A 26066-nucleotide genomic window follows, 5' to 3' on the forward strand; every position below is an offset into this window, starting at 1 on the left:
CATGTGCTGTGCTCTGATGGAACTAAGATTGAACTGTTTGGCCATAATGACACCAAGCCTAGGAACACCATCCCAACTGTGAAGTATGGGGGTGGCAGCATCATGTTGTGGGGCTGTTTGGCTGCAGGTTCTGGTCCACTTCACAGCATAGATGGCCTCATGAAGAAAGAACATTTTGTAGAAATACTGAAGCAACATCTCACGACATCAGCCAGGAAATTACAACTTGGCCACAAATGGGTCTTCCAAACAGACCATGACCCTAAGCACAGTGCCAAATTAGTGAAAATGTGCTTTAAGGACAACTAAGTGAATGTTTTGGAGTGGCCATCACAAAGCCCTGATCTCAATCCTGTAGAAAATGTATGGGCTGAGTTGAAAAAGCTTTTGCGAGCAAGACAGCCAACAAATCTGACTCAGTTACACCAATTCTGTGAGGAGGAATGGACCAAAACTCCTGCAAACTATTGTGAGAAGCTTGTGAAAGGAGACCCAAAACATTTGACCAAAGTTATACAGCTTAAAAGCAAAGCTAAAAAAAACACCAAAGAAATTGAAACTTTTGACTGTAGAAATTGTAAAAAATCTCTCATTATTCTGGCATTTAGCAAATGTCAATCATTTAGGTAATCCTAACAGATCTAAAATAGTAAACGTTTAGTATGATTTACCATCAGACATTTTTTTAAAATGGTTATGTTCCTTCTTTAGAGTGTACGTAAACATCTGGTTTTAACTGTAGTGGTTACTAGGATTACCACCACAGATTAGTTTGAGTTTTTTACTATAGTATTGTTCAAAGGCACTATAGTGTTTACTGTTAATTACTACACAATTTTTATTCATACAAATCATGCAGATAGTTAAGGATGGTATTCAAGCATAATTTATTAACATAATTAAAGCAATGTTTACATGCTGATCACAGACAACGTGTCCATATCATATGAGTTGATTCATAAATATTACAAAAAGCTGGATTCAAACTAGAAGTGGATTCATTTTAAATTTGCTTCGGTTTCCTGGGGCAAGCAAGAGATAAACATGTTCATATTTTCAGATAAATAGTAAGTAGAGGACAAGTTGAGGTTTTAATGAATGCTTGGGTAAAATATATGTGGGTTTAATGTTAGATTACAACTGCTTTGCCCCGTTATTATAGTTCAACATTTACTAATTAATTATTAAAATAAAAGTTTATGCTTGTATGTTTTGTACAAGTAAGGTGTATTCGACATTCCGATGTAATTTATTTTAGAGACATCTTATTTCTCTCTTTATGTGTATTTGACAATTGTTTTTACTACTTAAAGTGACGAAATGCCTCCAGAAGATTCCCAAATGTATAATTATTCTTATTTGTTTGTTTTGAGGAGTTCTTAAAAGATATGATTATGTCTTGTAAATCTGATTGGCATCCGCTAATGGAGTCGGGAACCTGATCCCGCGCTTTTGACGTCCAGTAGAATAAGCGCGCGCTCGGCTGGGCGGGAACTTTTCTGGCCACTGTCACATTTCACTGCCAGCACACTGTCGAGGAAAAACACTCTATTCGAGCTTTTGATAAACGCTCTACAGAGGTCTGTATGCTGACTCTGCTGGTTTTGGCATCTGAGGATGAAGCGCGTGCGTGGATGTTTCGCGCTCTTCACTGCAGGAGTTGTTGTTATTATTAGTCTAATTAACTTTCCTTTAGTTAATGGCACCCCGTCAAGGTTCAGTCTCTTCCAGGGTTCTCCTTACTCCAGCTCTGCTTCCAGACAACGAAACAAGTAAGCAACTTCTTATCATTGATGTTATTTGACACAGGGAAACTTGGGATAACAGTTACCTCAGGTAAATGGTTTTTAAATATTAGGCATACAGGTTAAGTCAGAATTATTAGCCCCCCTTTGATTTTTTTTTTCCTTTTTAAATATTTCCCAAATGATGTTTAACATAGCCAGGACATTTTCACATTATTTCCTATAATATTTCTTTCTACTGGAGAAAGTCTTATTTACTTAATATAGCCACCCTGTTTATTTTTTTCCCAATTTCTGTTTAACAGAGAGATTTCTTTAACACATTTCTAATCATAATAGTGTTAATAACTCATCTCTAATAACTGATTTATTTATCTTTGTCATGATGACAGTAAATAATATTTGACTAGATATCATTCAAGACACTTCTATACAGCTTAAAGCGACATTTAAAGGCTTAACTAGATTAATTAGGTTAACTAGGCAGGTTAGGGTAATTAGGCAAGTTATTGTATAATGATGGTTTGTTCTGTAGATTATCGAAATAAAGAATTGCGTAAAGGGGCGAATAATACTGACCTTAAAATTGTATTTAAAAAATTAAAACTACTTTTATTCTATCTAAAATAAAACAAATAAGACTTTCACCAGAAGAAAAAAATATTATCAGACATACTGTGAAAATTAAACATCATGTTTAATTGCTCTGTTAAACAAAATTTGGGAAATAATTAAAATAGAAAAAAAATTCAAAGGGGAGGAAATAATTCTGACTTCAACTGCATCACTGAAAAAAGTGTTGCATGCAGAACTGTTGCAAACAATTTATTTGTGTTGAATTTAAACAAACAAATTAAGTTTAAATATTCAACTTAATTTGTTCGTTTAAATTCAGCCCAAATAAATTGTTTACAAACGTAAAAAAATGAGTAAACCCAAGGAATCATCTTTGAATATTTTTTTTTCAGTGTGTAAGTGCATTGTGTTTTATGACTGTATATAACTGTATTGAAACTGATAACGTTGCTATTTTTAGATCCTGCAGTATACCGTATTACCGCAAAAAAATATATTTATTTTTTTGTTTTTACTGCTCAGGCTCCTACTTAGAATACCAATTAACAATATGTTAGTTGACTATTCAGTTATTAGCATGGAAACACTCAACAAGGCCTCTTTTTTAAGATTACTATAATGCAAAAAACACAAATGACAAGCAATCTGTTTTTACAACCTTGGGTAGTGTTATTAAAATGCACATTTATTAAAATTAACCAGGTTTGACCTTAATTTGTTAGTAGCTAAACGCTGAGATGAGCATAAATCCTACAAGTCCCTCTATTTAAACAAAATTGTTCTTCATAATAACACAGCACATTAGGCTCCTATTTTTATTGACCTTTTTGAAGGATCATGGTAATGCCATGGCAAAGACTCAAGTGCTTCAAAATTCCATCAGAAAAAAAGAAAACCCCCATAAAACATGCAATGACTTCATTCTTTAGGGAGTTGTCATGCTATTCATTTTACTAGTCCAAATGATTAGTAATGCATCTTCTGAAGGATTTAGTAACACTGCTCAGCTTTTTTTTTTTTTCAATGTTCTGCTAATTCGACATTAAAATGTTTTATTCATTTTAAATTGAATTCTAATAATTCAAATTTTAAATGTCCTATTAATTTTACATTTTATTGTTCTATTATTTTGACATTTAAATGTTATATTATTTTAAATGAATTTACTATTCATTTGAGTTTCGAATGTTCTGTTAATTTAAAATTTGAGTGTTCTATTAATTAAAAATGTAAATATTCTATTTGAATTTCGAATGTTCTATTAATTCAAATTTTAAATGTTTATTAACTTATATTTAAATGTTCTATTAATTAAAAATGTAAATGTTCTATTATTTAAAATTAATTTTCTATTATTTTGAATTTTGAATGTTCTATTAATTAAAAATTTGATTGTTTTATTAATTTTAAATGTTAATGTTCTATTAATTTGACATTTAAATGTTCTATTATTTTAAATAAGTATTCTATTCACTTGAATTTCGAATGTCCTATTAATAAAAAATGTAAATATTCTATTTGAATTTCGAATGTTCTATTAATTCAAATTTTAAATGTTTTATTAACTTATATTTAAATGTTCTATTAATTAAAAATGTAAATGTTCTATTATTTAAAATAAATTTTCTATCAATTTGAATTTCGTATGTTCTATTAATTAAAAATGTAAATATTCTATTTGAATTTTGAATGTTAAATAATTAAAATTTTAAATGTTCTATTACTTTTAAATTTAAATGTTATTAATAAAAAAATAATGTTCAATTAATTTGAAGTGTGAAGGTTCTATTACTTAAAATTAATACTCTAATAATTTGAATTTAAAATATTCTATTAATTAAAAATTTTAATGTTCTATTATTTAAATTTGTTAATGTTCTATTAATTTGAAATTTGAATGTTCCCTTAATCCCCAGAGCATTTCTTGTTCACATAGTATTTCTTATGTTGTACAGTAAGTGTGTGTGTGTGTTCATATCACCTTCAATATGGAGCCAGATCAGTCCCAAAAATAACATTTTAATTTACAAAATCCAGTTCATATTATACCAAAATCCCATTCATTTGGCACAAATATTTATGATTTTACTTGTAAATTCACGATTTGTGTGTTGTATTAATGAACTGTGTTTTGAAATGACACATTGGATATAGTAAATGTGAATTGTGCTGTGCATGTATGGATTTTATTTTGTAAATGTATTACTTTTGAGACTGATCTGGCTCCTTCCCTCTTTTGCAGAAACTGGTGTGCGTTTGTGGTGCATAAGAATGTGAGCTGTGCTGTGCTGTCCAATGAAGAGGTGTTGGATCCGCAGCTCGTGGACTGTCCTCCGAATCAGGACTGCTCACAGCATCTCACGTAAGTCTGTCTGGACAGCGCAAACCAGACACTTTTATTGCTGGAAGTGACCAGGGATCAGATTAGATCAGATCAGAGCTGGATTGAGGAGGAATTGCTCTTTGCGGGATGAGAAGCGGAGTTAAATTGCTCTCGCTGAATGGCAGGTCATTATAGCTTTATCAGCATCCAGAATATTTATGACGGCAGAAATGCCAGACGCCGTGTAAAGTGCTCGCTTTTAATTAGCGTCTGTTCACTTTTACCCCTTCAAACCAAAGCACAGGTTTAACCCATACATCTCTATCCACAAAACCAGACCCAGGGTTGTTCACATTACTTAAAAAAAAGTAACAAATTTACTTACTCAATAAGGAAATGTTATTAATTAGAATTTTGAATGTTCTTTTAATTCAAATTTGAATGTTCTATTATTTTTCATTTAAATATATTCTATTAGTTAGAATTTTGAATGTTTGATTAATCTTAAATTTGAATGTCCTATTAGTTAAAAATGTAAATTTTCTATTAATTCGAATTTTGATTGTTCTGTTAATTAGAAATTTGAATGTTAATTTAAATGTTCTACTAAGTTTACATTTAAATGTTCTATTATTTTAAATTAATATTCTAGTAATTTAAAATTTGAATATATTATTTTTTTTTTTATTTGAATTTTATTCATTTTTAAATATGAATATTCTATTAATTTTAAATTTGATTGTTCTATTAATAACAAAGTTGAATGTTCTATTATTTGACATCTGAATATTCAATTAATTTCACGTGTACATTTTTAATTATTTTAAATCAATATTCTATGAATTTGAAATTTAAATTTTCTATTATTTTTAATTTGAATATTCTATTAATTTGAATTTTGAATGTTTTCTTATTCTTAAATTTAAATATTCTATTTATTTAAATTTTAATATTCTGTTAATTGGAAATTAAATGTTAATGTTAATTTGACATAAATGTTCCACATAGTTAACATTTGAACATTTGATTAACTGATATTTTAATATTTTAAATTAATATTCTATTAATTAGAAATTTAAATATTCTACGAATTTTTGAATTTGAATATTCTATTAATTTTTTAATTTTAATGTTCTGTTATGTAGAAAGTTGAATGTTCTATTAATTTGACATCTTAAAATTTAATTAATTTGACATGCAAACTGTCTATTATTTTAAATTAATATTCTAATTATTTGAATTTTAAATGTTTTATTAATCCTAAATTTGAATATTCTATCAATTTAAATTTTAAATGCTCTAATAATTAGAATTTTTGATTGTTTTGTTAATTTTTCAATTTGAATGTTCTATTACTTTTTCAATTTGCAATAATTTGTAAATTTGAATATTCAATTAAGTTGAAATTTAAATGCTCTATTGTTTTAATTAATATTGTATTAATTATAAATTAGAATATTCTATTAATTTTTAAAATTTGAACATTCTATTAATTTGACATCTGAATATTCAATTAATTTGAAATGTAAATCGTCCATTATTTTAAATTAATATTCTATTAATTTGACATTCGAAAAAAGTGAAAGTAACTAATTTAGCTACTCAATAAGGAATTAAATTACTTCAATACAATAAATTCAATACAATATATTCAAAACAATAAATAAATTGATTAAATTAAACAGACAATAAAATAAACTTTAATTGTTTTTAAGTCCTTTTAGGTTTATTAAAAATAATACTTTCTTTAAAACATTCTTCAGTTAATCGGTCATAAAAACAGATATAACAGATATAAAAACATATATATATATATATATATATATATATATATATATATATATATATATATATATGCCTTAATTCATAAAAAATAGTTACACAATCAAAACTGTAAGTCTTCACAAATTATACTGCAATGCTGCAATAATCTGGAAAAAAAAAAAAAAAAAAAAATGTGACCTTCAACACCTCATTGCAGCCACAGACTCTTTCAGAGAAAGTAAAATGACATTTCTCCCATGAGATCAATAAAACATCACCAATCTTTTCCGCCAACCAAAAGCAAGCCTTCCTGTTTTCATGAGCCGTGCAAACATAAACAAAAAAACGCAGAATTACGTTCATAATTTATTAGGATTCCTCCAGCAGTGACACACATCTGGAGCGCAGCTTTAAAAGCAGAGGAATCTGCAGCAACACGCAGGACACTTTAATTACAGCATCTCTTGGAGGACTCTAGAGCGTTTACACAACAGTTTTCAGCAGCCTCGGGCGTTTCAGCGCTCATAAATATTCTGAATGCTGATACTAATCACTAACATTAATTACCTATAAGTTTAAAGATTAATAAAAAATGACTGAGCGTTATTAAATGCATTGTATGGGCAGTGTTTGCTGTCATTAATTACAAAGTAACTACTGTACTTTAATTAATGTAAATTACTGTAATTAAATCGCTTATCCACTGAAAAAGTAAAGTAGGGGACAAGGTCGCTGGTTCAAGTCCCGGCTGGGCCAGTTGGCATTTCTGTGTGGAGTTTGCATGTTCTCCCCATGTTGGCATGGGCTTCCTCTGAATGCTCTGGTGCTCCACAGTCCAAACATATGCGCTATAGGGGAATTGATGAACTAAATTGGCCATAGTGGGGCTAATAATCAAGGAGGGCTAATAATTATAACTGTAGTAATTAACGTTCTCATCACTGCTTGTAATGTCATAATTCATCATCATCTTTTAGGCATCATATTCAAACAAGGCCAACGTACAAAATCGGCTACAAGCAGGTGACGGAGCTGGAGTGGAGGTGCTGTCCAGGATATCAAGGCCACGACTGTACAGAGCTGAAAAACACACAGCAGAAACACAGTGTTCATGAGGAGCCGTATCAAGACCCTCCATCCACCAACACTCAACTGCAGAGCATTCTGGGTAAGAGTTTTTAGTTTACCACGAGAATGGGCTATATGCACGGCAAGTGTTTCTCAGCCACCAATGAAACTTCAGACGAAAGGTTGATGTGACTTTTCAGTTTCATAGGGTTACTTTTACAGCATAGACAATGTGATTGAATTAAAATATAGTCACTTAAATTGACTTAAGCATTCATTAAGGCCCAATCCTAATGCTATTTTTGTACCCCTTCCCTTTGGCCCTTGAAACAAAGTGTGAAGGGGAAGGTCTTCAAATTTACCCCCTTAAGAAATGGGACAGCACTACAACACCTGCACACATCATCATATGTCAACGTGACTGCGTCATTGACTGCGGTCATTCATACATTCACAGCGGAATGAACCGCCAACTATTCCAGCATATATTTTACACAGCGGATGCCCTTACAGCAGCAACCCAGTCATGGGAAACACCCATACACTCTCACATTCACACACACTCATACACTACGGACAATTTAGTTCATCCAATTATCCTATAGCGCATGTGTTTGGACTGTGGGGGAAACCGGAGCACCCGGAGGAAACTCACACCAACATGGGAAGAACATGCAAACTCCACACAGAAATGCCAACTGACCCAGACGGGACTCGAAACAGCGACCTTCTTGCCGCGGCTTATAAAGTTGTTTTTTTACTGGTCAAAATGATCACCTCAACAGTTCTAGTGTTAAATTTGGAAAAATCAACTAATTTAATGGGTCAGTTAATCCAGAAATGTAAATTATCCTATGATCTACTCACCCTTAAGACATTAGAGGACCTTCTTCTTTCAATCGAATCCAATCAGTGTTGTTTTAAAAGCATAATTTGCATCTTTCAAGCTAAAGGGGAATCAACAACCTACGTCACTCATGACGTCACACGGGTTCAACTGCGCAAATTCAATTCAATTAACTTTTGTTTGTGTTACGCTTTTACATTGTAGATTGTGTCAAAGCAGCTTCACATGAAAGATCATAGTAAGTTGAAACAGCGAAGTTTAGTCTTCAGTTCAGTTCAGTATGGTTTAATAATCACTCCTGAGAGTCCAAACACTGAAGAGCAAATCCATCGATGCGCATCTCTACAGATCCTGAACCATGCAAGCTAGTAGCAACAGCGGCGAGGAAAAAACTTCACCAATTGGCGAAAGTGAAGAATTAAAAAGCTTAGAGAGAAACCAGGCTCAGTTGGGCACGACCATTTCTCCACTGGCCAAACGTCTTGTGCAGAGCTGCAGTCTAGGCTGGAAGCTGGACCTCAGTGAAGACTTGGTTGCAAAAAAGACCGGTTGCAATAGTAAACATGTCGTGTTGCGCGGAAGGATGCCAAAATCAAAAATAGAAAACCTAAATTTACCGTACACCACACTGTTTTAATGCCAACTGCAGACGTCTTTGTCTAAAAGGGAGCTGAATGGAGTGAGGACCTAATTAAAAAGGTTCGACTCTGCAGTTCTCATTAAATATCAGGTAAGTTCATGCTATGCTGAATTAGGGCTAGGCGATAATTCGATATTGATAATTATCATGATATATATCTGTTCGATAAAACGATATTAACTGTTCGATAATATTTACGCACTGTGCATAACGCTGCGCAGGCATTTTGCAGCCTGGCCTTTCGGATGCCGCAAGCAGGACAAGTACAAGCGGAACATTCTTCAACAGTCCAAAACAAGTCTAATAAAGCCAGGGTTTCCTGGTTTTCACAAACTAGCCTAATGACCAATCAAGCTAGCCCAATAACATCAAAACTCAAAATATAGCACTGCCCATTCATAAAATTCAAATCAAATGCATCATACACCATTTGTACAAGATCTACACATTTAAAACATTGAGTAACAAGCGTAAACACATGTCAAGTATTTAAAATTTGAACTTTCATAACTATTTGGCTTGTTTAAGGTCCAGAAGTGAGCGAGACACATCCATGGACTCAAAAAGGCCATCGAAACAATCAACCGGGATTCAATACATATCATCAACAGGAGATTCGCAGAGTTCAAGCGTTAGAAGAAGAAGTGGAGCGTCTTACTCAAACAGTGCTCCACCTGCAGGCCACGTCAACAGCCAACGCAAACCTACGCTCAGATTTACAGGAAGATCTCACCAAATACGTTCTCAACATGTTAGGCAATTTGCAACAACCTCAAGACGTCAAAGCGGGTGAACTGGAGAGTATCGTGTTCCCGTCTGACCTGCGTTCGCCATCGGTTGCAGACGAGCTCCAGAACCACATAAGCACCAATGCTAACAGCATCCAGGATCTGCAGATCAAGATCCAGAGCATTGACGGGCAACTCCATCGACTTGCAGAAACCAATGTTGATCCAGCGAATGAGTGTGCATGTCAGGAATACATCGATGGGAAGATTTCCGCCCTCCGTGACGAGCTTCTTCAAGGAATAGACATCAAATTAGCAGACATGAAGAGTGCGTGTGAATATAAAGTGCTGTCTGTTCGGGAGCAGTGTGAAGAGCAGGAAAACTCCTATTTGAGCCTAGTCGAACTTCTGGACTCTAAAGAGGCTGAGCTCCGGCAGCAGATTCAAGACTTGCGGGTTCAGATTCCCAGTGGGTCAGATTTGGATATTAATGAAGTCCAGAAACTCAAACACAACCAGGAGATCATGAAAGATACTATTATGGAGCAAAATGCAACCCTGGCGAAGCTTAATAATCAAGGGCGCTTGCTGGAGGCGAGGGTTAGCATTGCTGAAAAAAGCGCGGAGGTGCATTGCATTAATCTTGAGGAGAAACTAAGACGGGAAAGACTTCAAGAACAAAAAGCTTTCGAAGAGAAGATTAATTACAATGCTACTTTACAGCGTCTAAACAGCTTGGAGAAACACACTAAGCATCTACAGAATGACCTGGGGTCTTTTGCACTGCAAATTAAGAGTGATCTCAATCAATCCAAGGGTGTTGAGATCCTGTTTCAGCGTCTGGAAAACCTGGAGGTGGATTTTCGGAGCACCCAGGAGCAGGTGAGCGCAGTAAATGGTTTGTTGAATGGTCTTGATGGACGTGTGGCTGGAATCGAAGGCGCCTGTGGTCGCTTTGAGCCCATGTCTGACAGTCTCAAACGGATTAAAGATGGACTCAACAAACACGTTAATGGCTTGTGGACTTGCGTTCGGCAATTGAACACCACAGTGCTTGCGCACGCAAGAGACTTAAACACGTTTAAAGTCAATTCACAGCTCGCGAAAGACGCCCAGGATGGGATCGCTAATGCACCAACAGGTAATCAATGCTTTTATTGGTCTTCATGATACAATATAATCACAATCTTACTGTGATTTTCAACAATATTCTGCAAAATCTTTCAGTTTATTACCTTCTTCCAACTTCCAGATTGACTCTAAAGGAAACTTTGGCAAAATCCTTTAAACGACCTTTATAACTCTTTCACGGCCATTGACAAGCTATAGACAACACTACCTGAGACAAGCTTTTACGACAACTCATGTTTTAAAAAGGTTTGTCACGATACTGGAATTCACTACCAATCAATACTGAAGTTTTAAAAATTTTCATTTCCCATGAACATTTGAGGGCTATTGAGCACCATCTTCAACAGCGCTGATTGGCCAAAGTGTTTTATATATATTATTTTTTTCCCCAATTTCTGTTTAATGGAGGGACATTGTTTCAGCACATTTCTAATCATAATAGTTTTAATAACTCATCTCTAATAACTGATTTATTTTATCTTTGCCATGATGACAGTAAATAATATTTTACTTGATATTTTTCAAGACACTTTCATACAGCTTAAAGTGATATTTAAAGGCTTAACTAGGTTAATTAGGATAACTAGGCAGGTTAGGGTAATTAGGCAAGTTATTTTATTACGATGGTTTGTTCTGTAGACTATCAGAAAAAAATTGCTTAAAGGGGCGAATAATATTGTCCCAAAAATGTTTTTTTTAAATTTAAAACTGCTTTTATTTTAGCCAAAATAAAACAAACAAGACTTTCTCCAGAAGAAAAAATATTATCAGACATACTGTGAAAATTTCCTTGCTCTGTTAAACATCGTTTGGGAAATATTTAAAAAAGAAAAAAAATCAAAAGGGGGCTAATAATTCTGACCTCAACTGTATATATAACTTCGTCCGGGTCAATAGGGGAGGATAGGTTTGATGTAGTGAACCCTGATAGAGAAGGGATCTTTAATGCATCCTTAAATAACTCCCCTATTATATATACTGATAATAATATGATGTACAAGAGGCATCATTGTGGAAAAAAGATTTCTTGCTTAAATATAGTGCAAGTTCACATGCAAGTGTGATTATGTTTAAATAGACAGTTAACGTCAAAATTATTTTTTTAAATAATATATATATTTTTTTTCTTCTGGAAAGTCTTATTTAGTTTGTCTGGAATAAAAACAGTTTTTTTTTAATAACAATTTTAAGGTCAGTATTATTAGCCCCCTAAAGAATTATATATATTTTAATTGTCTATTGAACAAACCTCTGTTATACAATAGCTTGCACCTAGTGAAGTCTTTAAATTGCACTTCAATCTGAATTAAAATATTTAGCTAAATATGGAGTCAAATATTAGGTACTGTCATTATGGCAAAGACCAAATAAATGAGTTATTAGAGATTAGTTATTAAAATCTATTATGATTAAAAATGTGTTGAAGCAATCTTGGGAGAATCTCCCTGAATTAAAATTTCCCAGGAGGGCTAATAATTTTGACTTCAAATGTATATACCTTGCCTATAGAGCATATAGAATAAAATGCAAGAAAAATATCAATGTTGCAAATGCTTAGATGCAACAAAACACTTTTAGCTACACCTTTGATTATAAATATGTATTTAGTTACTAGCCAATTCTCTATATTGTGCTGGCCTTTGAGCAGGTTGTGTGTAATTTGCCAGGGATTTCCTTGTCGTACAGAGGAATGTTTGTGAATTGTGAGCAGGTAACTCCCAGAGGAAGCAGTATTCCTCTTTTATAGTTTAATTGCACACACATGGTCGGACCGGACAGCCTCCGGAGTTGTGCAATGTTTGGACTTGTACACGATTATATTGTGAGTGTGTTTGTGCGCACATGTGGGCATCTGCTTCTCATTTGGGGATTCTGTGTTCGCAGTTAACAAGATGTTCTGGACATGCTTGGAGCTTAAGGTTTCAGAGTAATAATGCAGAGAAATCTGAACGGCAGGAGACTTTAGGACTAAGTTAAAGTAGCTTTGTTTGGAGTAAATCCAATATACTCAAGAGCTCTTTAAAGAAATGCAACTGATTCATGAGCTTGGAAGAAAACTTGCTGTGCAAAAGTCAGATAAACAGTGGATCAAATCGATTTTGTGTCTGTTGTTGAAGGAATGATGTTGTCTACATAAAAGTTGTCTGCATAAAACTCATCTGGAAACCTTTTAATTTTGTTGAACTTATTCCATCAGTGTGAACAGAAGTAACCACACAAAATGAACATGCTTAATTCAAAACACTAGTTTAAACATAGAGAATAGAAGATTTTATTTTTAATTTATTTTTGAAAATTGTATAAATAAATAATTTAAATAATAATTATTTCTAATAATATTAGTTTTGTACAATTTATATATTTTTTGTCTCATGTAAATAGTTTATTATTATTATTAATATTATTGTTATTATCATTAATTATAATAATACTATTCTTGGTATTATTCTTGTTATTATTATTAATATTATTATTGCTATTGGTATTATTATTGTTATTATTATTATTATTATTAATAATAATAATAAATTAAATTCTGTTTAAGTTAATCTTTAAATTTAATCTATCATCTATCTATCAAACGTATTTATTAATACAATGTAGTTAGGTTTATAAATAAATTATATACACCTTTATTAATAAAAGCTATAGTGCTTTTTGTGAGTAAAGAATTTTAATGCATTTATGGAAAAATAAGTAAAAGTTAAAATCTGTTAATGTTATATTGTTAAAATAAATGAATGTTAATCGTTCATATTAAATTTGATAAAATTGTATTTATTGCTAAAATTGTGTTCATGTTTTTATATTTTTTCTGTGTAAAGAATTTGAATGTATTAGTTGAAATAAAGGAACCGGAGATGAAATTTGTTCAAATTGTTTTTATTTTTAAAATGCATGTACTTTTTAATAAATAGATTATATAAAATTGTATTATTTATAAAATGTGTAATCATATATATTTTTTAAGAGTAAATAATTTCAGTGCATTTATATAAATAAAGAAGTCGAAATCTGTTTAAATAAACCTGTTCAATCTCTTTATTTTTAAAAGGCAATCATTTTTTTTCATAAATCAATTAATTATATGAAATTAAATGTGAAATTTATTATCATATTTTGAGGAGTAAATCATTTCAATGCTTTTATGTAAATAAAAAAAAAGAACTTTAACGTCATAATCTGTTAAAAAATATTTGTTTAATCATTTTCATTGTAAATGCATATATTTTTATAAATAATTATAAAAAAAATTATTTAACAGTGAATATTATTAGTCATATATATTTTGCAGGAGTAAATCCTTTCAATGCTTTTATGCGAATGAAGAAATCCAAAATAAAACATCATTAATTGACCCTATTTAGTGCAAATATTAGTATTTTAAAATAAATTATAAGTTGAATGAGCCTAAACATTGATGAGTTTTGTCATCCTCTCTATGTGTACAGTATATGAAAGCATTATTAATCTCACAAGATATGCACACTTAAAACAAGCTAGAAGGGTTTGAGTGCATTTTATCTTGAGGTATAAGTGTGATGCACTTTTTCATTTTAGTTCGGGCGTTTTCACTCGTTCTTCTTGACCTGTGACCTCTGACTTCTTCAGTCGTCCCCTCGAGCGCTGCTCACACATGCATTTATATAGATTTTATCTGCGGTCTAATTGCGAGACTCTAATCTGGATGAGTGGCCATTAGTTTAACAGTGAAAACACCACTGCATCATTATGTGCTCTCCCAGGGATGCCCTTCCTGCTTGTCTTTCGTGTTGCATCAATAAAACAGTCAATTTTTTATCGTAGGGCTGGGCAATATATCAATTCTGCATCAATATTGCATTGCGATCATTCACAATAGTTACTTCGCAGAATATCCAATGTTGAGTCGAGTTTATAGTTTATCACTTTGCATGTGTTTTTGACACCCGTGACTGTATGAGCATTTTAAAATAAGACTTTCTCCAGAAGAAAAAATAGCACTGGAAATACTGTAATTAAAAGCCCTGCTTTTAATATTAGAGGGGTTAATAATTCTGACTTCAACTGTATATTCCTGTCATTCGAATGGCTGAATAAACACACTAAACAGTCTTTTATTTAAAATGCAATCCATTTTCTGTCAGCATTTTCTTCAGGAATGGGTTTAAGGGACAGAAAATGCCATTAGCTCAGTATAAAAACCATTACGTCTATGGAAAGCCCTGGTAATAATAGGAGCAGCAACATATGTGTGCGTGTTTTAGCTTTTCTTGGTATAAGTGTGTGTCAGAGATCTGTCACTGCTCTATTAGTGTATGAGATCATGTGAGGAAGCGGGTGCGACATACAGTTCATTTTTATTTCTCACTGTTGGGTTGGAACTAACCAGAGAGATGATGTATTGTTCATTCATTCAATCATTCATTTTCTTGTCGGCTTAGTCCCTTTATTAATCCGGGGACGCCACAGTGGAATGAACCGCCAACTTATCCAGCAAGTTTTTACGCAGCGGATGCCCTACCAGCTGCAACCCATCTCTGGGAAACATACACATTCACACTATGGACAATTTAGCCTACCCAATTCACCTGTATCGCATGTCTGTGTACTGTGGGGGAAACCGGAGCACCCGGAGGAAACCCACGCGAACGCAGGGAGAACATGCAAACTCCACACAGAAACGCCAACTGAGCCGAGGTTCGAACCAGCAACCCAGCGACCTTCTTGCTGTGAGGCGACTGCGCCACTGAACAGCACTACCTACTGCGCCCTAACGTATTGTTGTTGTTATTTATTCAGTAGGCCTATTGGATAAGGATATCTCTTCCAAAATATTTGAAAACTCCAAAAATACACTGGCGCGTACAATTATCAGACAAATTGTGTTATTTCTGTCAACAAAAAGGGCTTTAAAAGTCAAAATTGTGACTTGGGTGACATGGTGGCTCAGTGGTTAGCACTGTTGCCTCACAGCAAGAAGGTCACTGGTTCGAGTTCCGCCTGGGCCAGTTGGCATTTCTGTGTGGAGTTTGCATGTTCTCCCCATGTTGGCGTGGGTTTCCTCCGGGTGCTCCAGTTTCCCCCCTAGTCCAAACACATGTGCTATAGGAGAACTGATGAACTAAATTGGCTGTAGTTTGTGTGTGTGTTTCCCAGTACTGGGATGCAGCTGTAAAGGCCTCTGCTGTGTAAAATATATGCTGGAATAGTTAAAATAGTGGCGACTGCTAATAATCAGGGACTAAACTGAAGAAATATGAATGAATTATGACGTGGCAAAGTTGAAATTATGAGATAAAAAAGTCAAATTTGTGACAAAAATGGTAAATTATGAGATAAAAAGTCAAAACAACTTGCTTTTAATTACTTAACTCATTAACTAATGCTGTGATACATGTTTAGATAGTTGTGTATCGCCACCTATTGGTGTAACTATGATTATATAATATATAAATAACTTCTAAAACTTTTATAAGTCATAATTTTGACCTAGTAAGTCATAATTTCTAATTTTTTGTCATAATTTAGATGTTTTATCTTGAAATTTTGACTTTTTAAGTCACGATTTTGTCTAAGCAAGTCAATGTCAACTTTTGAAGTCATCATTTCGATTTGGAAAGTCATCATTTCAACTTTTGAATCGTAATTTTGATTTTGCAGAGTCATAATTTCGACTTTTAAAGCATATTTTTTGATACCTAGATAAAACAGGCTTCCATAGATAACAGGGCAAATTGTGTGTGATCTAAAATCGTAAGTTTGTGCCTGTGAAGACAATTCGGCTGTTATTTAACTTAAAGTTGGTCATTTTTCTTTTTGTTGGCATTTCCAAGCACATTGGCTTTTGAAAGAAAGTCAATGAACACAGTGGAGCGAATCCTTTAAGGAGACATGCATTTAAATAATTTTAAGTGTGCATTGTTGTCTAATAATTAAACATCCAATCATCAGTTATTTCTCTTATACTATAGCTAACGCTGAGATGTTGTATATCAGACATTGGTCTGGTTTTTGTTCTCAAACTGCTCCAATGTGTTGCACTAGTTTCACGCACATCTCCAAAGTCTTCTGTTGTGTCTTGATGTGATTTCTGACTGTTGTAACTGTGAAATAACTCAAATCATTCAGCGTAGTGATATGGAGCTTTAATGTGCCCAAAACCTGCCGGAACTACTTTAGCTGTGCATTCATATGAAAATAACTGCACACCTTAGAATGCTCATCAGCCAATCAGATTCAAGCGTTCACACAGTGCAAAGGATGTTAATAACAAACCCTCTCATTATCAAGATTACAGAGAACTCCACGTTCATAAACATGTAAATCTTTTTTTTAAATGGAGAGCATTTTTGTATGTGATATATGGCCGTGTCACGCCTGCTAATTGTTACTTTGCTCCGTCCTCAATCATCATTTTTCTGCCTTTCACCAGATGTTCAGGAGGAGGTTTAGGGGTTTTTTTCTCACTCCCTGAGGTTGAGAGTTTAACCAAAATTTTGTGTAGACATTCAAGCTTTAAGCATTGTTAAGTTCAGACTTGTTAAGTCGTAGATCAGTCTAAATAGGTCACGTTATTTCACCAAACTTTCGCAATTATTTCTCAGAGGCTTTCTGTATACTAAATGAATTCCCATTTAAACTAAGCTTAAAGCAGGGGAGTCCAAACTCGGTCCTGAAGGGCCGGTGTCCTGCATATTTTAGTTCCAACCCCAATTAAACACACCTGAACCAGCTAATCAAGCTCTTTTTAGGTAAACTAGAAACTTTCAGACAGGTGTGTTAAAGGAAGTTGGAGCTAAACTGTGCAGGACACCGGCCCTCCAGGACAGAGTTTAGACACCCCTGGCTTAAAGGGACAGTTCACCCCAAAATGAAAATTCTGTCATCCTTTACTCACTGTCACGATCACCAGTGATCCAGTCTGTGCAGATCGCTGCTAAATTCACAGAACTACAAATCTGCTGGTATATAAACTACAATAGCCAGTCATGCAACACACACACACACCTGCTCCAAGTCTACATTGATCAGACTCACTCACAGCTGAAGCCGCTCATGAACTAATTATGTGGACTATAAAGTCAGCAAACAAAAACACACAGACGTTTCTGAGTCTTGTTAAACTGAACTGTGAACATTACAATGGGGTTTCCTTGTTTTGCCTTGCCGTGTTAGACTCTAGCTTTGTTTTACTCCTGTCTGCTGCCTGTCTTCTGACCACTCGCCTGATATTTGACTACAGGGCTCGAAATTAACTTTTTTACTTGGTAGCGCCGGTGCTCCCAACTTCAAATATTTAGGAGCACCAAAATAAATTTAGGAGCACCAGAAAAAAATTAGGAGCACCACCAAAAATGAATGAGCACCGCTGCAAATTGCTTTTTAAGGGATTTATTGTATTTTAAAACAACATCAATAGGACTGACAAAAACCAGAAACAACTATCGAACTAATGCTGCGAAGACATTGATATTTGTGTGCAATAATTCCAAAATGAATGTCTAATAATTAGGCCATAGAATATTAGTGATGATGAAAATGACAATAATAGTAACAATGAATTACATTTCTCATTATGATACTGCCTTGAATGTGCATGAATGTAGGTTATCTGCTATAAAAAGTCTGTTACTTTGTGAAAAATAAATGTTTAGTTTGCATCAAACAAAAAGCATTGCAGTAAGAAATATTGATTTTGTACTGCTTTTTATATATGCATGTCAATTTAATAAATAATATTTCTGCTACAAAACAAACAAAAGATTATAATAAATCATTCAATTCAATGATGAAAGCTGTAAAGCAGTCATCAGTAAATAAATAAAAAATAAAAATAATATACACCACAAAAAAGAATAGACAAAAGAAAGAAAGTAAAGTCTCACTTCTATCACTCTTTAAAAGTTTTGGTTTCAGTTTGTGTCAATTTAAAGGTTCAGTCTGAGATGATCTTCATTTTTCTGTGTTAGTGGAAAAGCTGGCGAGTCAGCCGACCCAATTTATGAGCAGGCAGAGCAGGAATCTTGCGCTAACCATCGGCGCAATACCGGTCTTTGTTATGAGCCGCAGTTTCAGTGTAAACTTAGTAAAGGCGAGCTTCTTTGGCGATGAAATGTACAGTATTAGATTAGACTTTTAGCGGACATTTGCGCTGAACACGCAGTGAATGCGACGCATGGACATTCGGGCGCCTTCTCCAAGAAGCGCATACTCGATTGATCTCAGCTGGCGGATCATTATTCACCACGTGACGTGTCATGATCGCTTTCATCTGCGCCTCAACTTTAGGTGGAGTTTGCAAACTTGTGTGCTTTAAGTTTTTACTCTTCAGCCGTTTGCATTTCCCGTGGTCATAAAAGCTCCTTCCCTGTCATCTGACAGCGGAATACCTTGAGTGAATGACAGCTAATATGAACCAATATAGTGGCAGGGAAGAGCGATTCAGCACGTTTTTACAAAAAATCAAAACAGGTCGCACTACAACCATCTGCAGTCGCACTAATGCTCCCAGATATATCATGAGGTCGCATAGATTAATTTTCGGGCGCATATGCGACCAAAATGGTCGCAATTTCGAGCCCTGGACTACGACTCTGGATTTGCCTGTTTACATCTGTTTGCCCCTGTGTTGACCATTGCTTGCCTGACACGCTCAAACGTATGTGCTTTTTCTTCACCAAAAAAAGTACACATACTTTTAGGACGTAGAATAAGTATGTGAATTGGGATCATAGACTGTATGGACGTAGTGTCCGTGACGTCACCCATAGGTTTCTAAAGAGCGCAAAAGAAGCCACAAGTAGGCGCGGTCAACCGTCGCCATTTTGTTCGCGCGTCATCACACCCACAGCGGGACACCAAACAAGGGCAAAGAGGCGGAGAGTGAGCGGAGCTACAGACACCTGCTGGCATTTAGCTTGGACTTGGCTCAGACACACTTTACTTTGGGAGAAACGCTTAATACTTTATCACCTGTGACTCGTTTGTATTCTGACCACTTGTGCTTGGTTGTACACTATATCAATAAAGTGTTTAGACTTTTAAAAACACTGCTGTAATATACAGAGCCACTAAACATTGTTCTTATGACATTTTTCAACAGGAGGAAAAGCGAATCACTTCCAAACACTTCAGATATAGTCTGTGTTAGTTAATGTAAGACTATTGATGAAATCCAGCATAACACTGTATGACAACGCTTCAGATGACTGATCTAGAGCCTACCGCTAATCAGTCTGTCAGATTCTGGAGTGCATTACAGCTCTAAATATAAACGATAAATGATCTTAAATAAAACAAATACATGTATAGAGATGGTATATACGTATATAACTTTACTCACATGGGAAACGGAGGCCACGTTAATGGTTTGTGAGCACAATTAAGTGCACTCAGCATGCCATGCCATCTAATAATGGTAGGAAACAAGTCCAAAAGGCAACTGACTGTGTAAAGCCACATAAAACAACACAGAAATACGATAAATATGCCGAGTTCAGTGGCTAATCTGCAGGATTCAGCTGAGGTGACGTGACGGCGACCAACGAGACCTAGCTGTCACTCAAGTGGCCACTCCCTTAATTATGCAAACTAAATATAACTTAATATAAAGGAAACGGATGAGTTATAAAAAAATTCACCCCCCTCACAGTTGTCATGAAGGGTAATATTAGCTGTATTAACCAAAATCTTTTTTTGTACCAGGCTGTAAACACCTTTTTTTCTGCTGTAAAGTTGGCCATTCTAACAGTGGGCTCAATTGAAATTTGCTCTGTTTTGGAGCCAGGAGCGGCCAGGACTAGCGGAATTTTAGATGAATTGCAGTTTTAGTTACTTCCGTACTGGCTTCCTGAGGGAGAGCGGGAGGTTGCCGCTTGATTGGGATACAGCAGTGGTCTCATTCATCTTCTTCTTCTTCTTCAGGTGTTCATAAAGGCACAACAGCTGTAAAAGCCTCAGTGGAGGGAAGCAAATCTCTCTCATCACAGTCAGTCCCAGCTCACGGTGTCAACAGCAGCGGGACGTCCATCACAGGCTATGCCGGAGCACCAGGTGAGCATTTCTACCAATTAAACGCATATATACAGAAAATATTTGTAGTCTAACAGCTCTGTTGTGTTGTTCTTGACAGGTTATCCGCAGATTCCTGCTGCCGCAGTCAATCCTGACTCTGTTTCTGGTATTTAACACTTTATTTTCCAATGTTTGTGGAATCATTAAATTGATATGGTCACACTTTACAATGGGGATTCATTAGTTAATATATTTTCTGAGCATTAAAAACTAAAATTATTGCTGGGAAATGCAGTCTTTCTCCACTGCTTTCACTTGAACAGCAACTTGTTCATGCACTTGAACAGATAGCCTTTTACAACAATACTTGTCCCCAAGGAGGACACAGGCGCCCAAAAACACGGTGGCCCAACTCAATTAAATTAAATTTTTGTGCTGGATTAGGAGTGAAGGTATCTTTTAAATGTGAAGAGAAGTGTAGCTGCTTATGGGGTCGTTCACATATCATGTCTTTTTTGCTCACGAGTTCATTATAACCAATGGAAGCGCGACAGCTTGCACCTGCATATTGCGCATGCTCAGATTTTCCAGGCGCACCAGTTGAAAACTGCAAGTCACGTGACAAGATCTAATCAATCAGCTTTATACTTGGTATGGAATATACACATTTCAGTAGACTAATTACCTCAGACAAACAGTAATATTCATTCATTCATTTTCTTTTCGGCTTAGTCCCTTTATTAATCAGGGGTCGCCACAGTGGAATGAACCGCCAACTTATCCAGCATATGTTTTACGCAGCTTATGCCCTTCCAGCTGCAACCCAACAATAGGAAACACCCATACACTCTTGCATTCACACACATACACTATGGCCAAATTAGCTTATTCAATTCCCTATAGCGCATGCGTTTTGGACTGTGGGGGAAACCGGAGCAACCGGTAGAAAAACCCACACCAACACGGGGAGAACTCCACACAGAAATGCCAACTGACCTAGCTGGAGCTTGTACCAGCGACCTTCTTGCTGTGAGGCGATCATTCTACACACTGTGCCACCATGACACCCTAAATTCAGTAATATTTGGTGTGAAATTACTGAAAGAGCTGCAGCTTTTGTATGTTGTGTTGGTGTTATATGTTTTAAAAGTAACAGAACGCAACAGAATGTTAGTGGAGTTTTGTGTGTGTGTGTGTGTGTGTGTGTGTGTGTGTGTGTGTGTGTGTGTGTGCGTGCGTGCGTGTGCGTGTGTGTGTGTGTGTGTGTGTGTGTGTGTGTGTGTGTGTGTGTGTGTGCGTGCGTGCGTGTGCGTGTGTGTGTGTGTGTGTGTGTGTGTGTGTGTGTGTGTGTGTGTGTGTATGTATATATATATATATATATATATATATATATATATATATATATATATATATATATATATATATATAGTTAAAGTCAGAATTATTAGCCCCCTTGTTTATTTTATTTTTCGTGTTTATCTTTGCCATGATGACAGTACATTTTGATATTTTACTTGATATTTTTCAAGACACTTCTATACAGCTTAAAGTGACATTTAAAGGCTTCACTAGATTAATTAGGTTTACTAGGCAGGTTAGGGTATTTAGGCAAGTTATTATATAAAGAAATAATATATAGCTTGAAGGGACTAATAATTTTGACCTTAAAATGGTGTTTAAAAAAATAAAATATGCTTTTATTCTAGCCGAAATAAAACAAACAAGTATTTCACCAGAAGAAAAAAATATTATCAGACATACTGTGAAAATTTGGGAATCATTTGGGAAATATTTAAAAAAGAAAAAGAATTCAAAGGGGGGCTCATAATTCTGACTTCAACTGTATATTATATTTTATATATATCATATTATTCAATATATCATATTTACATATATTAGATCATATATTAGATCAGAATAAACTACATTTAACAATCACAATTCAGGTTAAAACCATAATAAAAACAATATTAATCAGTATATTTACAACGATTCAATTATAATAATCTAGTGCAGGGGTTTTCAAAGTGTGAGGCGCGCCTCCCCTGGGGGGCGCCAGAGCATGTCAGGGGAGGCGCGGGAAAAATATTATATAATAAAAATATAATTATTAAGTTGAATTATTATATGTATTTTTTATTATTTTTAAGCGTTTTAATTAAACAAAGCTAAAAAAATAATACGTCAAAAATAAGAAAACCTTTTTTACCCAGAAGGCCATAGCTGTGAATTCGCTTCTGTTTGGCAAGCCCGCCAATACAGGTATATGCCTGCTAATACAATGGATCGGTTTCTGAGACCCCCCCGATTCAAAGCCTTCAAGTTCAGGGCTTAAACCCAAAAGACGACGATATGATGATCAGTGTTTGAGTTTAGGATTTACGTGGACAGGACCAGCTGACAAACCACGACCTTTATGTGTGGTTTGTCAAGATATTTTGGCTAATGACAGCATGAGACCCACTAAACTTCGGTGACACCTTGAAACCAAGCATGATGAGGTAGCAGGAAAACCTCAAGAATTTTTTATGTGTGTGTGTGTGTGTGTGTGCGTGTGCGCGTGTGTGTGCGTGCGTGCGTGTTTGGGAGGAGGGGGGCGCCAATGGATAAGTTGTGTCAAAAGGGAGGCCCACTGTCTTAGACTTTGAAAAACCCTGATCTAGTGTATAATTCTCTCTCTCTCTCTCTCTCTCTCTGTCTGTCTGTCTGTCTGTCTGTCTGTATATGTGTGTGTTTATGCAGGAGATTCACGAATAACATCATTTGTGTCGTTTTCGGCTGGTCTGACACTTGTGCCATTCCCCGAAAAAATTGGTATCATCCGATTCAACAAGGTGCTGTTAAATGACGGACGACACTACGATCCAAACACGGGTACATTCAGATAAAATAACACCGTTTATAAATCCTGCTCATTTTCATTTATTTATGATGTTGTGGAATTGTTTCTTTGTTAGTGTCGGATTGAATGTAAATTAAACTATTTAAATCACTGTAAAATAATCCTTTTTTGTGTCGACAAACGTATTAAAACACATTTGAATTATCTATTGTATCTGTACTTTGATTTTTGATATTACATTTTTATTTATTACACTTGAATTATATTTAATTAATGAAAGACCAGGTTTAATGATTGTTTTTGGTTGTCAGGAGTGTTCACGGCTCCAGTGGATGGCCGCTATCTGCTGAGTGCTGTATTAACAGCTGAAGAGGGTGAAGGAATCGAGGCTTTCCTCTCTGTGTCGAACCGGAACATCCAGAAGCTCTTCTCGGCTGAATCTGATGACTGTGAGTGCGGAGGATCAGTGGCTGTGAGTCTGCCTCTGCATCTGAAGCGTGGTCAGAGAGTCGGACTGGTGCTTACAGCAGGAAAACTGGCCATTTCCACATCCAGTGAAATCCTGTCCTCGTTCAGCGCAGTCCTGCTTTACCCAACACTGACCCAGCGATAGCAAAACCGCCAGTCATGAAGGTTAGCGGACGATTTAAAGCTTTCTAATTGGTTTGGTGCAATTGGTTTGGTGCAATTTTGGTGAAATATTATGGCTTTGTTCACCCAAAAATTTTAATTACTTACTCTTTACCTTGATGAGTTTCCTTATTCTGTCAAACACAAATGAAAAGATATTTTGAAAATGCTGGAAATGTGTAACCACTGACTTCCATTGTATCTGTTTTTCCTACTGTGGAAGTCAATGGTTACACATTTTAAACTTTCTTCAAAATATTTTCTCTGCTGTTTAATGGAAGATGATACAGAGTACATAAATGTCATGAGTGTGCGTATAAAAATACTGATTCAAATGTTTAAATTTAAAAAATTGCCCCCCCCCCCCACCCCCCCAAATAAAATGTATTTCTTAAAAAATAATCATTGAAGTTGCATTTATTCATTCATTTATTTTCCTTTGGCTTAGTCTCTACTTCAGAGGTCGCCACAGCGGAATGAACCGCCAACTATTCCAGCATTTTTTTACACAGTGGATGCCCTTCCAGCTGCAACCCAGTACTGGGAAACACCCATACACTCTCATTCTCACACACATATACTCATACACTACAGCCAATTTAGTTTATTTAATTCACCTATAGCGCTTGTGTTTGGACTGTAGGGTAAATCGGAGAACCCGGAGGAAACCCACGCCACGACCTATCTGAATCAAGAATCAACTGACCAATCAGAATCAAGTTTTCCAGACAGCTTTGTAATACCAGGAAATAACTGACCTATCAGAATCAGGTATTTCAGACAGCTGTGTAATACCTGGGGGAATAACTGACCTATCAGAATCAAAAATCAACTGACCAATCAGAATCAAGTATTACAGACAGCTGTGTAATACCAGGGAATAACTGGCCTATCAGAATCAAGAATAAGCTGACCAATCAGAATCAAGTATTCCACACAGCTGTGTAATACCAGGGAATGTCGTGATTGACCAATCAGAATCAAGTATTCCAGACCGTGTAATGATGTTCTTTAAAGTATTCTGAACTTTATATGTGCTTATATTAATCAGATTTAGTAAAACCAGCAGCTACTGCATGATATTACATCCGATTTGATGTACAAACTCAGAAGATGAACTCAGTAATGAATTAAAGTAATCTAATCTTGAGCTCATAAGAGGATCAAATCTGAAAGAATATTATCAAGTGAAAAACAATAGTAACTGAGGTATTGCTGTATTTCTGATTATCATCCAATAAGGAGGCTTATCATCTCTCAAGTGTTTTGTTTTTCATTTTATTGAATCAAAACATAAACATGCATAAACATTCCATACATTTTCTGTGAAATAAACTCATATTTGATCGTTATTAAAGTATTGAGTGCCTGTATTGTCTCACTTTATATAAATTCTGCTTACGTTATAAATTAATAATGAAGTTATAAAACTTTTTTTTCTTTTAAATGTTTTAAAAATGTTATATCTTGGTTATGCAAATGTTAGGGGAATGCACCAGAAAAATCTCCAACTGAATTCTGTCTGGAAAAATCTTGGTGTTTATACGCTTTCTGTATAAATGATATTTTGTACTAAAGATTTGAGAATGTTATACTGTTATTAGTTCTCTGGTGCTTTTACCGAATAGGTCAAAAACGAAATGAATATGTACTGTATTGTTAAATTAATTTCCATATTTTCATACAATACATCTCTAGGATTTTGAGATGAAAATGTAAAAGATTTGTGTGTAATTTTACAGCAAAACACAAGAATTATTTGAATAATTTAGGCCG

At 34.9% G+C, this 26066-nt stretch overlaps 1 protein-coding gene across 4 annotated transcripts; it reads left to right on the plus strand.

The window, feature by feature from the left end:
* The first annotated feature begins 1541 nt into the window (after positions 1-1541).
* emilin2b (elastin microfibril interfacer 2b) lies at positions 1542-26007 on the plus strand. 4 transcript variants are annotated; one of them, XM_068222798.2, is made up of 9 exons: positions 1542-1772; positions 4564-4683; positions 7386-7576; positions 9492-10832; positions 20729-20857; positions 20937-20984; positions 23561-23692; positions 23972-24293; positions 24739-26007. In XM_068222798.2, exons 1-8 carry the CDS (start codon positions 1618-1620, stop codon positions 24271-24273), a joined length of 2418 nt encoding a protein of 805 aa, XP_068078899.1. In that variant the 5' UTR covers positions 1542-1617; the 3' UTR covers positions 24274-24293; positions 24739-26007. The 4 variants fall into 4 exon arrangements, with proteins under 4 accessions (XP_068078899.1, XP_073763683.1, XP_009301913.1 ...); XM_073907582.1 differs by lacking the exon at positions 9492-10832 and having other exon boundaries at positions 24739-26006; XM_009303638.5 differs by lacking the exon at positions 24739-26007 and having other exon boundaries at positions 23972-24692.
* The last annotated feature ends 59 nt before the right edge of the window (positions 26008-26066 follow it).

This window comes from Danio rerio, chromosome 7 (genome assembly GCF_049306965.1).
Source record: "Danio rerio strain Tuebingen ecotype United States chromosome 7, GRCz12tu, whole genome shotgun sequence".
NCBI lineage: Eukaryota > Metazoa > Chordata > Actinopteri > Cypriniformes > Danionidae > Danio > Danio rerio.

What these genes read in the sequence shown, in the direction of transcription:
- emilin2b (XM_068222798.2), top strand. Translation starts at nt 1,618, where the DNA reads ATGAAGCGCGTGCGTGGATGTTTCGCGCTCTTCACTGCAGGAGTTGTT. An exon ending in GATCGCTAATGCACCAACAG is followed by an intron (nt 10,833 to 20,728) that starts GTAATCAATGCT and finishes CTTCTTCTTCAG; the next exon opens with GTGTTCATAAAGGCACAACA. An exon ending in AGGCTATGCCGGAGCACCAG is followed by an intron (nt 20,858 to 20,936) that starts GTGAGCATTTCT and finishes TGTTCTTGACAG; the next exon opens with GTTATCCGCAGATTCCTGCT.